Consider the following 14,576-nt stretch of genomic DNA (forward strand, 5'->3'; position numbering starts at 1 on the left):
TCATCACTTTTATACTCTTTGATCTTCTATATTCTAAAGTGATTTTTTGAAGTTTTTTGAAGAACAAAAGATTGGATATACACCATAGCGAATGTTGATTGATCAAGCTTTCTTCGGTCCACTCCATGGTATTTGGCAACCACGCCAGACCATGTTAATATATAAGTGAAAACATTACATTCAAATCGCTACATCAGTAACTTTTCGTTAGTAAGAATATCATAATTTTTTAAGTTTTAAAATTTCACCTGTTTGAGATTATCAATTGAGGAGACCCGATTTTGATTATGAATATTTCTGTATTCTTTATGTCTAAAAATCGAAAATCTGGTCTATTGTATTTAATCTATAACTTTTATAATAAACGTGTTTACCCGTTTTGTTAGTATTTTTTTAATACTTCCTAAACAGATTGACTCTGGAGTTTCTTTGTCGGTTTCATATTGTATTCTTTGGGCAGTAACAGGCAAATGCACTTAAAGACTTCATTGTGTCTTCTAATGTAATCTGATCCTAATATTTTTTCGGATCTAGATGCCAGGCGTTCAACTGTTTTATGGGCTTCTCCACAATTTGGGCATTTCATTCCGTCTCCAAAGAACATGTTTCTATCTTGCAAATAACAGATGGAAGCTTCCCGTATTGCTAATGGTTTTGTGTAAAAGCCATATTTCCGAGTCTATATAGAACGGCTTCGTCTTGAACTTTTCATTACAACCTTTAATGTAAGGTTACTATTTTATCTTGTTGTACAGGCTTAGCTTTTGTGTTTTTTTTGAGCGTCTTCTTTAATATGTCCTCTTGTTTTAAATTATATTTGCACGTAAGGAAATATTTATAAACAAAATTTGTCACTTATCGTTTTTAGTACCTTCAAAATTGCTGCCTTTTTTCTGATTGTATTTTGCGTATTTTTAAAACTCTATATAAGGCTGTATAGCATTGCTTCGCTGCGGATTTTATTTTTTCCCATGAATCTTACCAGTTATTTCCTTGGCAGGTATTAGCATTGTTTATTTGCTGTTGTAGGTGGGTTATGTTTTGTTTTAATTGCTGCCTGGTTGTGTCATCTGATTCGCTTAGAATTTCTGATTCAAAATTAAATAACCCAATGTAGTAGTTTATAGTAAAAGTCCAAACTCTTTTATTCCTTTTTCGTGTTTTTCCGGATAGCTTTGTTCTTGCTAGCTTTACCACTCTGTTATTTTATTCCTGGTTAATTCTTTCATTCGTTTCTTTCGTGGGTTTACTATAGCTATTTTAGTTATACCAAAGTACTTGTAAGCACTTGTTTTGTCTAATTTTACCATATTAGTAGTAATTAATAATCATTTGTTGCTGATTTCTTGAGATTGATCTCTAGGTTGACTGTCCGCTATTTATAAATACACAAAAAATTTACAATGTTTTTTATACATATTGTGCTTACACGCTATAGCATTATCTTTTTAACTTTTCTAAACAGATTTAATCAACAATCATAACCAAATAATAAATATAACAATGCAGATTTGAAGATTTCGACGAAAGAATTCTTAGATGCTTTGAAAAATAATTTTTTATATTATAATAATCTGAATTTTACAAATAAAAATCAAAATAATATTTTGTACTTTCCAATTAAACATTGTCGATATATGGATACTTATGTAATGTTTTACTTTTGAACAATTGTGGGAAGTATAGTAAATAAAGACACCAAAACACACTAAAGCAGGCTAATATGCAGCAACATTGGAAAGAAATCAATCTACAATTCAAAAATCTAACAATTAAATATATCTTTCGTGAACAAAAGATATTTTAGAAAGAAAAAAAACTTGAGACATAGAATCCCTTATCAATAATTAAACAGGTCAAGTTTTAAACTGAATGATGTATTAATAAATTTGAACTATTTTTAATTTTTTTCTTTTTTAAAAAATCAAAATTCTTTTTTTTGAAAATTTAATTTCTTAATATATTATGAAAATAAAAACAGATCATTAGATTTCTAAACATGCAAATTATAACAAGTTTGTTTTATAAGAGATAGTTTATTACATTACTATCTGAAGATTGGTGAATATAGAAATTGAATAATATGCAAAAAAATCGTAAAGCAATTTATAATTGTTTGAATGATGCATCACATTAAAAACATATTAATTTATAAATAAAATTGTATTTATGCAAGTATAATGTCGTTATACAATGCATCATAATAGAGTTATGTGAAAAATATAGTAACTCAGAAATTGTTCTCTAGAAAATAGCCACCCAACGTGTTGTAGCTTTATTTCGCTCAAAAAAGTTTTTAGAATTTTTGAAATCGCCCATACATGATTTTTATTTTAGTATTTTTACATTGTACAGAATTTAATCATCATGAAAACATAGAAATAGATGCTGAAAAACATGAATCTGATAATTTTATGATTAATAATTATGAACCCGATCTCCAAGAATTATACAAATATAATGTGTTCTACAGTGAAAAAAAAAATAAAAAAATTGAGTCTTCTGATTTTGACGATGTTGAATCAATAGTTTTAAAAAATGATGTATTTTTAAGTCAAAAGATTACGTTCGACTTTACAAAACATGAAATCCCTAGATATGGTAGCAATGAAATAATAAAAAATGTTGATTTAGAATTTGAAAAGTTAGAGGAACTTTTTAATTTTGAGATAAATACAAATCAGAATCAAGAGAATGATATTTTAACAAATGTTGACACAATAACTGAAAGATCAGATTTGCTAACAATATGCAAAAACAAAATAAAAAATTTTATTGATCAAAAAAAATTAGATGTAGACGGCAAATCTAAGCTTTACATTGAGAACAAGTTGACTAAAGAAAATGAAAAAATATTTATAGAATGTCACACAAAAATTGTTTCTTTTAGTAAAAATTACATCTATAGAATAAATAATAGATATTTGCCTAAATTAAGTAAAGACATTATTGACTTAGAAGTATCTGAAAAAATTAAAAAAGTTCTTTTGGAGATCATAATTCTAGTTGAATCGTTTGTAACAGTATTTTACAAGAAAGAATCTATTAGAAATTACAGATTAATAACTATTAAAACAATGCTAAGGGTGCTTCGCTACAATATAGATATAATGTCTGTATTTGATCATATACCAATATTTAAAACTATTTATAAAATAGAAGTAGATATGATGCTAAAAGATTATAAAAATGACTCGACAAAAATGAAAGTACAAGCTTTTTTTACTTCTATCACAAGAAATTTGAGTAGTTTATATAAAAAATCAACCGAAATTATTGAGCATTATGAAGAGTGCATCAAAATAATTAATGCTTTATATTAATTCTTCAATAAAACATAGTTTGTTTATAATATAGATAGTCTTTAACAATTCATAAACAAGCTATTTATTCATTGTTTTTTTTTTTTGAAAAAATATAATAAACAATTTAAATTTATTTGAAAATATGTTGAATGATATTTGTAGATCTAAAACGATCTATGTTACTAGAACATCTTTCTATTAGCAAACTTGATCATAAGTAAAAAAACATTGTAACTTAACGAACTAAGTTTTGTCGCTAAATATTTTTAGATGATATTAATATTATCTAAATTGATTTATAACGAATTTACATCGCTATGCGTGCCCCCAGACAACCACTTATACACTCGTCTGTTTACACTGCCTTCCTGGGGGCGATTTATGTTGGAAATCTCCATTTAGTGCTTCTTATACTTTATGATAGTACAGCGATTTTTTCTAGATAAAATGCTGGTAAAAATAATTAACATAAACTTTTATCGTTAAAGTTTACGAAATATTTAGTGTTAGTAATAATTATCGAATAATGCAAAATTACTGAAATTTCTAATTCTATAATTCATATTGTATGTTTAAAACCTCGCCACTATATATAATGATTTCAACAGTAAATATTGTCCTTAAAAATTTCTTTATATATTTATGCTATAATTAAGTCTTATCCTCAAATTTCAATGTTCTTTCATCATAGTTTCAGCATGTAGTAAAGTCTAAATAAACAAAGATATAATTTAACAAATTAAAACATAGTTTTCATCGAAATTAAGACACTTGTACTTGAACAGACAAAAATAACATAAAATACATAGATGTAATGATATATTTGATCTTAAATATTCTTTAAAAAGTCTTTTTTTATTATGTAAGCCTAAACAGAATATTTTCTATATTTTTATAACAATCTCGGTGCCTATAAGCAAAGCGTCAAAAAACATTGGAACTTTTGTATATATAGCATAATCTGAACGTTTACAAAATTATTTTGATGTATAATTTGTTCTTTATTTGGTTATGTTATTTGCACCATACAAAAAAAAATTTAATCTTACTGTAAGGAGTTACACGAAAAACAACCTCAGAATTGAACAATAATCTCAAAAATTCGCTATATTTGCATCAAATGTCTCAGAACTATTGGAACACGTCGCTTCTTGAATACATGCTAAATAAAACAATTAATGGTATCAAACAATATTCTAGACAAAAAATAAGATTTTAGATGCAAGTATGGAGTTATACTTGCCCAGCATCTGCCAACAAGAAAATGGTTTTATTTTTCAGTCTCAGGATTAACTATGTTTTATAAGAATGCTCATTATTAATTAATAATTTAGAAACTAATTGGTCAGAATTCGACCTTAAAAATAAAACTTACATAAAAATAAACAAATAAAAAGCAAAATCTCCAAGAAATTTGCTTAAACCATAATCTATGTCTGCAACAAATGCACCTTTACATCGACCTAATTAAAAATGAATATCATATGATTAAAGAAACAGACTATTTATTTTGAACTTATAGATTTTTGAAATAAGACACAAAGTCTATTTAGGCGTTTAATAGTCTGATATTTATATTTACAAATATGTGATTCTTTAAAAAATTGGTTCGCCTTGTTACCAGGGCTTCAGATTTTAGTCTGTAAATTCTAAAATTTCGCATGTAAAGTATGCTATTTTTAATGTATTAGTTCAAATTTAATTCCAAAGATCTAATGAACAATATTACTTTTAAATTAAAGAGTCTTTTTCTGATCTTTATATTATTGTTTGAGCATTACTAATTTAAAAAGGTTAAAAATAAATTCAAAGAATCTGAACATACAGCATCATCATCAGATAAACTAATTTGAGCAATCCAAACATTAATAAGTATAGCGCATCTTAATAATTTATTTTAGGAAACACTGTTGTATTTCATAATATCCTCTATTTTTATTTATTTCTTTAAAAGTATTGCTAATATTCTTAATATATGAACATATTGCATTGTACTTTTTTTGTTAAAAAGAATTATAGTACGTTCTCAAATAATTTCACTTTAGTTGTATTTTTTGATAACTTGTTTAAATATTGATAATGCTTAGCTATTTCATTTTTGTTGTATATATTGCGAACACCATAAATTATCTGCTTATACTTTTGTCATTTTTAAAGAATTTTAGATACTTCTTCATTTGACAAGCGACTAATTATTTTAGCTATCGACATTTTTATACTAACCAATGTTATAAATTAAAGAAATGAATTGCCTTGTTATAAGCTTACTGTGCATTTCGTAAATTATTCTATGTGCTCCTTAGTTTAATGTAATATATCACTATTAATTTGATAGAGAAAATTGTTGCGTTCATTGGTCTTTTCTACTTGAGCCTATATGTTAAATTCTATATATGTTTCTTTTTTGAGATTCCACTATCTTTCATAGAAGTGAAATGATTGTGTTTTCAACTTTTTTTTTAAGGCTATATATTACATCGATGTTAAAATCTTTTGTACCTCAAAGGTTACTATAGCTAAAAACTAAATGTTTTCGGTAATACTTACCCAAAGATTTTTTTGTTTTTGTGTTTAGTTTCATTGTCATGATTATTAGATATATTATTTGAACATGTAAATAGAATAAAAAAATTAAAAACATAAGATAATATAATCGATTTATTTTCAATTGATTAAAAAAAAAGATTTTGTGAGAATGTTAATTGTTTTTATTAAGGTAATGTAAAATAGGACCCTACGACATTGAAATTATTAGTACTAGTGTAATTTTAGATTTTACGTATGTTATCACTCGCTTTGCTTGTAATTCTATGTCTAAAATTAGTAATTATATTTTATAATAAGGTATTTAAATTTTTTTTCATATGTAAAAATTCATACTTCCCAAACCTTTATGATGCTGGTTATGTAAGTCTTCGCTCACTGAGATTTTTTCCTTTCTATATGTGTTCTGTCTTCTTTAGTTTATAATTTTACGGCATATTACTATTATAATTCACAAAATTACAATTTCAAACTCATAACTTAACTCTAGTTGAATCCTTTGGTTCTTCTATGAAAGATTCTAACTCTTTAGATCATATTAGATTAGGTGATCTTGGAAAGTTGTGCATAATTAATGCATCCAGTACTTAAGGCACTATTTATAAATATTATGTGTATAAACTACATTTTATTCTTTCAGTCGCGGCTTGTATCCATGCTTATTCTGTGTGTATCGCATAAATTAAAAAATATCTAATTTGTGCATTAACAGTGCTGATATATCATATTTATACGAGTATTCCCTTGGTAAATAAAGTTTCTACTCTTACAAAAGACATAAAAGGTGACACTGTAAAGAAGCTAAAAAGGCGTGGTACTATAAAAAGTCCTTCTAAAATGTTATATGTGTATATTGGGCCTACTATATTCCCTCTTCAAATCGATGAGGTCATGTCGCTTTATTATTTAAAACATGATGACTTTCTAATATACTTATCAATACAAGCTTTTCACAGCTGAGCAGTTTTACTTGAATACTTATTATTAGTATGCCTTCTTATAATTTTAAACAAGTTTCAGATTTTAATTTACACATAAAAACTTATTATACGGCTGTGTGTTTATTATGTTTTGGAATTGTATCAGTAATCGTTGAATTTTTATTTAAATAGTAGTGTTTGTGTGTCTCCAATGGAATATCAATACTATCAGGCCTCACATTACTGTATTACATGTCCGATTAAATTTTTTTAAAGTTGTTAAATAACTGAATTTTTTATGGATCGTATAAAACAATCAAATATCATTCTTAAAAGAATATAGACAGTGGATAACCAGGCAATGTAAAAATCGTTTTAGTATTATTATTTGGTAAACCTTTTGGACACTAAAATAGCAAGTTGTCTTGGTCAGATATAATCTCTACATATATTCAAAATTACCTCAATTGCTTATAAACGCCAAATAACAGGTGTAAACGTTTTAATTTATTGTTTACGTATCACTTTTACACTAAAATTTGATTCATTTTATATAATTCTATTTATAAATGTACTTAAACTATTTTTTTTAATTAAAATTAGCACAAACTAAAAAAATACCATTCGATGCTACTATTTTATTATCGCTTAATTGAAACACTATGTATCATTTCGAATGCACATATCTCACTTGAAGATCTTCATTAGTGCATTTCATACATTCACACAATAAAATCCTTTTCTTAATTAAATAAATACTATGAAAAAGGAGAAAAATGTAATTTTTAACAAATCTGCTATGTTTTTTTATAATATTATTTTACAGTGATCTAAAATCAAACACAATGGCATTCATAACTCGTGAACGCTGAAGCGTAATTCAACAAATAATATTATAAAATTTTTTAAAACCCTCTAAAATGTTTTTTATTTTGGAATTTTTATGTTGTTCACAATTAAATTTCAGCGAATATACGAGAAATAATGAAAAAAAAAGAATATGATGAATTGATAACTGAAATTCCAGCAATTGAACGCCTATATAAATCTTTAATTTGTGAAGATCAAATTAAAAAATATTCTATCAAAAATATTGAGCCTTCTAGCTTCAATGATAATTGTGATAGTTCAATTTTTTTAACAAATGATATTGATATATTCATGGGACATACAAAAAAAGTTGTGTTTAAGAACAAGGATCTAAATACATGTGATTTTGGCGACTGGGGAAAAAGTTTTAATCTAGATTCGTTAAAAAAAGAAAAAAATGATCATTTTGATATGATGATAGATCAATCACAAGAGATTAATATTTTAACTAATAAGAATAGCATGATTGATAAGTGGAAATTATTAAGAATATGTAACAATAAATTAAAAACTTATATCGAACGAAGAAAATCAAAATTGAATACAGATTTTGAATACTTTAGCAAAAATACTTACGATAACGTCCAAGATAAGCTTATTAAGAATTATAATATGATACTTTTTTATTTTAGAGATGGGGTTTTTAATCGCTTGAATAAATTTGAATTGACCAGATTAAGTAATTTGATAATGAGCATGGATGTATCTACAAATTTGAAAAGGATAATTATAGAGATTATACATATATTGAAATATTTTATGATAATATACGATGAAAGAGAATCGAAAAGACATTTTAAAATTAGAAATGCTATAAACATAGTAAAAGTGATTCATTATAATATCGAAATAATGTATATATTTAATTATATGCCTATCATTGAAACTTTAAATATAATTGAGGCGGATTTGATGCTAGAAGAATTCGTAAACGACACAATTAGAAACAAAGTAAGAAAAAATTTTGAATCTATCATTACTGATATACAAAAAATTTTATTTGCATCAAACAAAATTATAAAAATTTATATTAAAAATATTGAGATATTTAAGAAAAAATAATATTATAAAAATAAAAAATTATTAAACTATTCTATTCTTTTCTATTTTTTATATCATCTTAATATTTGATATTTAATGTTTGATATCGTTATCAATCAAATTTTTTTTAAGACATATACGGAAATAAAATACTTTGGGAATGTTAATAACATTAAATATATAAGTTTCTGCTATTGAAATAAATCTTACCACATAAAATCATTTGTAAATTTTGATAAACAATATTGTATTTTATAAAATAAACAGCTCTATTAAAAAAATAAAGGTAACACCAAAATGCTTTCATATCCATTTTTTAGGCAAGATTAGTGCCGATTTATATCATTCAATTCTTTAAAAAAATAAATAAAATTGACTTCAATCAAATTACAGGAAAATTAATAATTTAGACACAAAAAAAGAAGTTGAAATTCTGGTTGAATTACATGAAAGGTTCAATGATAAGCAGAAATTTTTCAAATATGCAATATTTTTAATATTAAATACAAATAAAAACACAAAAATATATATATACCTGTAAAATATAAATATTAAGGTAGGATACCTATTTTTTTACATATTTTTACCCAAAATGTTTTTTATTATCTTTTATGCGTTATACTCAATTATATAGTAAATACAAGCAAGATACTAGTAATAGAATCAATATATTAGCAAGAATGATATTTTAACGAATAAATACTTCGATAACTTCACATGCAATTTGTGTCATTATGAAAATTCATCAAATAAAAGTACATGTTACAACAATTTCACCGATGACTTGTATAATTCAATTATCTTAAATAATGATGTATTTTTGGGCAAAAAAATGAATTTGATTCTACAATCAAAAATCAAATAAAAAATGATGACGATTTAGTTCGAAGTATTTATATAGGAACAAATAAATTAGAAGAGCTTTTCTGTTTTGAGATGGATGACGACAAACTGTTGATAAGTTTTATTACAACCAATGAAGGTAATGTTTCACACAGCATACTATTAAACGAGTTTAAAAAACAGATAAAAGCTTTTTTTAAACGGAGAAAACCAATATTTGACAACGACTCAGGTCTCTACGAATTAAATACGTTGCATTGGAAAACAGACAAAACTATAAAGATTGTAATTATTTGTTCTATCTTTTTAAAAATGATTTTATTCGTAATCTTAAGAAAAAACAATTATGTAAAATATATACTTAGATAGATAATATAAAAATATCTATTAATATTGAGGATTTAAAGTTAAGAAAAGTAGAAGCATTTAAACTATTAATTGTTATTTTGCAATATAAAAGATCACTAAATACAAGTTTTTTCTATCAAAGATGATATTAAATTATTCCAGGTTGATATAGTAGAAATGTCTGCAATTAAATATGTCCCAATAGTTGATAAACTTAATAAATTTAAACTAATTTGATGATAAAAAAATATAGATTTGAGTCAAAAAAGAATGTGTAATATTAGTACTGGAATTGATAGATGCCAATTTACATCAATTATATAAAAATCTAATGAGATTATAGATTCTTGTAGTAAATTTATCGATCTACTTACACATTATTAAATCAAGTGTAGAAAGATTCAATTTTAATTGACTATGTGAAAAATAATAAATTTAATCAAAATGTACCAAAGTCAAAACAATAAACTCTTCAAATAAAAATCTAATTTAAGCTTACACACACTATCCGACTTTTAAGTGACTTCGCAAAGTCGTAGTTCATAAACAATGAATTAGCATTGATAGATAAACTATGTAAAACAGAAAAAAAAAATTTTGACTTATGAACAGAAACGGGCAGAGTGGGAACAAATTTATAGAAAAAATTGGCCCAGATGTTTATACAAAATGATTATTTAAATGTATAATTTATAAAAAACAAAATTAAATTTGTTTGACTATAATAGTTAATGACTCTTTGACAATTAATAAATGAGAATGAAAAATATTTTACCTAGTTTATATGAAATTAATATTCAACACATCGAAAGAATTTTAATAAAAATTTGTATTTTCATTAATTTCTGGACTATTTATCTCTATTTAAAATATTTTAGTTTGAAATGCAGTCTCAAATTTTACCCAATATGTAAAATCACACAGTATGCCCTCTCAGAACTATGGTTTACATAATGACACTTACATGAGTTGCTTTCTAACTGATCTTTTCGGGTCGTCATTATACTTGTAATAAAAAATATGTAGCATAGAGCGTAATTTTTACAACACAAGCAAAATGGCTAGTCGTTTTTCATCATGTTTTTTTTTATAAATTAATTTACTAAACAGCCTAAATCTTTATCGTGTATATACTAAATTCTCCATTTTAAAATATTTCAGATATAATTTTCGGCCAAATTTATCCCGACTGACTTATATATGACATTTTAGGTTAATATTTCTTTGATGGCTACTCTTGTTTCGATTTCGTCCGCGTATCTTTTGTAAAGTCTTACATTAAAATCCATTTAGCACTATGATTTATAACACTGAAATTAGTACTATAATTTCCATGTTGTTATTTGGTTTGATTGAAATAAAAATGTCTTGTCATAGTTATAAGAAGTTATCTTAGATGCTAAAAAATCTTCAGAAGTTAAATTTTAATATTCATTATGCATGCTTCAGAAAATTTATCAATTAAAAATATTTTTTTTTTAGAATATTAAAAAGGGGCTATAAAATTTTTTTATTTCATTTTTTTTTAGTTACCCCATGGTAAAAGATGTAAATACAAAATCTTTACTAGAAATAGAAAAAGAACTCATAAAGAAAAAAGACTGGAAATATCTTGGCGAAGTTGATAAAAAGAAAAGACCTTTAAATTCTCTACTAACAAAAAATGATTTTTCTTACGATGTCACAGAACAAATCGAATCAATTTCCCAGAAACAAAATGTTGAAATTATGAAAATGGCTCTTTTAAGAGTCAGAGAAGGAACTTTTGACAATTATGATTTTACAGTTGTAGAAAAACAAGAAGAAGAAATTGAGTATAACGAGGAAGAGAATAAAGATGTAGTAGAATTGTATAATGAAATAGAAAGTGAGTTATTAAAAATTAGTGATTTTGGTAGTTTTGGGTTTATGCCGGATGTAGAAATTAAAAATTATGTTAAAAATGAGATTAAAGATAAAAGAAGAAAGAATGTCAAATCTCTTGGAAATATCAAAAATGTTACAGTTTTAAAATGAATAAATTTTATTTTTTTAAATTTTTATCAAGTTTTTTAAATAGTTCTGAGGCTGGCCTGTCTTTAAGTTCGTCGATGTCTTCTAAAGAGTCTGAGTCTGAGAATGTGTCTTCATCTTCTTCTGAGTCATTTTCGCTTATGTCTTCGTTTTCCAAATCTTTTTTAAGTTTTTCGAATTCTTCTGAGTCGTCGTCATAATGTACTTCTGAATTTTCATTCAAAACTTCTTTTTCTGTATTATCTTCTTCTGAGTCGTCGTCATAATGTACTTCTTCTGTATTATCTTCTTTTATGTCTTCATCATTGACATCTTCATTATAAATGTTTTCTTCATCATTTTTGACATCTTCTTTGTTGTTTGTTTGACTTTCTTTCAATTTTGTTTTTTTTAATATTTTCTCTTGATTTTCTTTTATTACTTTCTTACAGAGTTCTTCAATTTGATAATAGATTTGTTCATCTGTAAATCCTTCTATAAAAATTTCTCTACATTTATATTTCTGATTTAGTGTCTTATAAATTTCTTCTATTTTTTCTTTTTCCATTTAATTTTTTTTAAGCCCCTTTTTAATGGGTAAAGTTACTAGAAAAATCAGAGAAGAGACTAAGAAACTTAGAAATCCAAGGAAACTTAGTTCTCCTAAGTATCCTAATTTCCCAGAGACTACCCAGGGGACTGTGGTGGATTTAGTCCATGAGAGGGGAAGAGGCGTGCCTCTTGCCCATGTCAAGTTTAATGACGAGATTTATTCTCTTATTGCCACTGAAGGGCTTTACACTGGCCAGACTATTTTTATAGGAGATAATGCGCCCATTTCTATAGGAAATATTACTAAGCTTAAGAATGTGCCTGGAGGTATGGCAGTCCACTCTATTGAGTATGATTATGAAGATGGCGGCTGCGTGGGGATGACAGGAGGAGCTTATTCTACTGTAGTAACCCACAGGGAAGAGACCAATGAGACAGTCTTGGGCCTACCAAGCGGGCAGAAGAAGATCTTCAGTAGTGAAGTCAGGTGTATTGTGGGAGTCCCTTCTGCGGGTGGTATCAAAGAGAAGCCTTTTCTTAAGGCTTCTGTGGCTCATTACTTCAATAAAGCCCACTGTAAGAAATGGCCTAGAGTTCGGTGTGTGGCTATGAACCCAGTAGAACATAAATTTGGAGGAGGTAATCATCAACATGTAGGAAGACCGACTACTATTTCTAAGAGAAGACCACATGCTCAACTTATGGGATTAATAGGAGCAAGAAGAACTGGTAGAGTAAAAGGAAGTAAGAAATAAATTATTAACATTTTTATACAAAAATATCTAAAAAACAAATATTATATAATTTTAAAATATTATTTAAGATATACTATAAAATTATTTAAGATATACTATATTAATTAAGATAATTTTCTATAATTAAATCTGTAAATTCATAACAAGCAAATATATAATGTTATATTCAATTGTATAGATTATATTGTATAGATTATATTGTATAGATTCAATTGTATATATTATATTGTAAATGTTTTTAAGTTATTATTTTAATTTTTTATATAAAATAGAGTTTGTTGTATTTAACAAACAAACTCACTGAAAAAAGTATAAATAGGAATTTTTCTGCATAATTATCAATTTTTTATTTTATGAAAACACGAATAAAATCAAAAACAGAAAAAGTATCAGCAATGTCCCACCAATGTAATACAACCATGTCTTGAAGTACTGTGGTTTGATATTCTTAATCAGTTTTACATTAGACAATATTTGATATAGTTTGTTTTCAAATCCGGGTTGTAGATTTTGTAGATCTTTGTTTTGGGTTCTTAGTACATCTGAGATTTCTAGTGCTACGTGTTTTAGAGAATTTACACGTGATCTGAGGACTAAGCCTTCGTCCTCTGATTCTTGATCTTCATACATAAAAGGGGGTGTTAATAAAGGATTTCTTTATTTGAGAATGGATAGATAATGAGTGTAGATTTGTAATATCGAAGAAAACATGTAGCAGCCCGCCTGAGTCTTATTTATAGAAATTGACAATTTAGGCAATTTCTATCACAGAGCATAATATTTGCATGAATCGCAGTACATAAATTTCTTAAGCTATAACAAATGAAGATCGACTGTTTTATATGTCGCTGTTCTACATAAATCATCTCTAGATCTGTAAATTGAATAAGATAAATCTATAAGAAAATATCTTAATTTATCCCATATTATGGTATTCTGTATATTCTGTGGTAGATCTTACAAGACTAAGAAGGCGTACAAGTCCCACTCTGAAAGTCAGTCACATAAAGAAAAAGAGACAGATTTAAAAAGAGACATGAAGAAGTTCAGGAAATTATTCTTAACAAATCTGTGTTCTTTTATACACAGATATGATGATTATAAAGATCTAGAAGAGTGTTATAAGTCGTATATTAAGAATAATACAGTAAGTTTTAGAGACGTGGGATACAATAGTGTCATATCCATGGTCAAAGATCTTAGAGATTTAGTGGATATTAAAGAGACAGATAGTAAATATTTTGTAAAGGCCTATGATAGATTTGTACAGAAGAAAGAAGTAAAGAAAATCAATGATAGTGACAGTGAAGAGATGAGTGTAGAAGATATTAGTGAATATGAGACATATTCTGGAGATCAAGAAGGCTTATTAGACTGTATAAGAAACAAGACAAATTTGTAGATCT

At 26.0% G+C, this 14,576-nt stretch overlaps 7 protein-coding genes across 7 annotated transcripts; 5 read left to right on the forward strand and 2 right to left on the reverse strand.

Moving 5' to 3' along the window:
* Window positions 1–2,321: 2,321 nt before the first annotated feature.
* Window positions 2,322–3,323, forward strand: VNE69_06222 (uncharacterized protein; the record flags this gene model as incomplete). Its single annotated transcript, XM_065473982.1, has 1 exon — window positions 2,322–3,323. The coding sequence occupies one exon, from the start codon at window positions 2,322–2,324 to the stop codon at window positions 3,321–3,323; it is 1,002 nt and encodes a 333-aa protein (XP_065330054.1).
* Window positions 3,324–7,753: 4,430 nt separating this feature from the next.
* On the forward strand, window positions 7,754–8,701 carry VNE69_06223 (uncharacterized protein; the record flags this gene model as incomplete). Its single annotated transcript, XM_065473983.1, has 1 exon — window positions 7,754–8,701. One exon carries the CDS (start codon window positions 7,754–7,756, stop codon window positions 8,699–8,701), a length of 948 nt encoding a protein of 315 aa, XP_065330055.1.
* Window positions 8,702–11,407: 2,706 nt separating this feature from the next.
* Window positions 11,408–11,887, forward strand: VNE69_06224 (U3 small nucleolar RNA-associated protein (MPP10); the record flags this gene model as incomplete). Its single annotated transcript, XM_065473984.1, has 1 exon — window positions 11,408–11,887. One exon carries the CDS (start codon window positions 11,408–11,410, stop codon window positions 11,885–11,887), a length of 480 nt encoding a protein of 159 aa, XP_065330056.1.
* Window positions 11,888–11,894: 7 nt separating this feature from the next.
* Window positions 11,895–12,431, reverse strand: VNE69_06225 (uncharacterized protein; the record flags this gene model as incomplete). The annotated part of the gene is made up of 1 exon (XM_065473985.1): window positions 11,895–12,431. One exon carries the CDS (start codon window positions 12,429–12,431, stop codon window positions 11,895–11,897), a length of 537 nt encoding a protein of 178 aa, XP_065330057.1.
* Window positions 12,432–12,456: 25 nt separating this feature from the next.
* VNE69_06226 (ribosomal protein uL2) lies at window positions 12,457–13,170 on the forward strand (the record flags this gene model as incomplete). The annotated part of the gene is made up of 1 exon (XM_065473986.1): window positions 12,457–13,170. The coding sequence occupies one exon, from the start codon at window positions 12,457–12,459 to the stop codon at window positions 13,168–13,170; it is 714 nt and encodes a 237-aa protein (XP_065330058.1).
* A 351-nt stretch (window positions 13,171–13,521) lies between these two features.
* VNE69_06227 (uncharacterized protein) lies at window positions 13,522–13,800 on the reverse strand (the record flags this gene model as incomplete). The annotated part of the gene is made up of 1 exon (XM_065473987.1): window positions 13,522–13,800. The coding sequence occupies one exon, from the start codon at window positions 13,798–13,800 to the stop codon at window positions 13,522–13,524; it is 279 nt and encodes a 92-aa protein (XP_065330059.1).
* A 298-nt stretch (window positions 13,801–14,098) lies between these two features.
* Window positions 14,099–14,572, forward strand: VNE69_06228 (zinc finger C2H2 domain-containing protein; the record flags this gene model as incomplete). The annotated part of the gene is made up of 1 exon (XM_065473988.1): window positions 14,099–14,572. The coding sequence occupies one exon, from the start codon at window positions 14,099–14,101 to the stop codon at window positions 14,570–14,572; it is 474 nt and encodes a 157-aa protein (XP_065330060.1).
* Between the last annotated feature and the right edge of the window lie 4 nt (window positions 14,573–14,576).

This window comes from Vairimorpha necatrix, chromosome 6 (genome assembly GCF_036630325.1).
Source record: "Vairimorpha necatrix chromosome 6, complete sequence".
Lineage (NCBI taxonomy): Eukaryota > Fungi > Microsporidia > Nosematidae > Vairimorpha > Vairimorpha necatrix.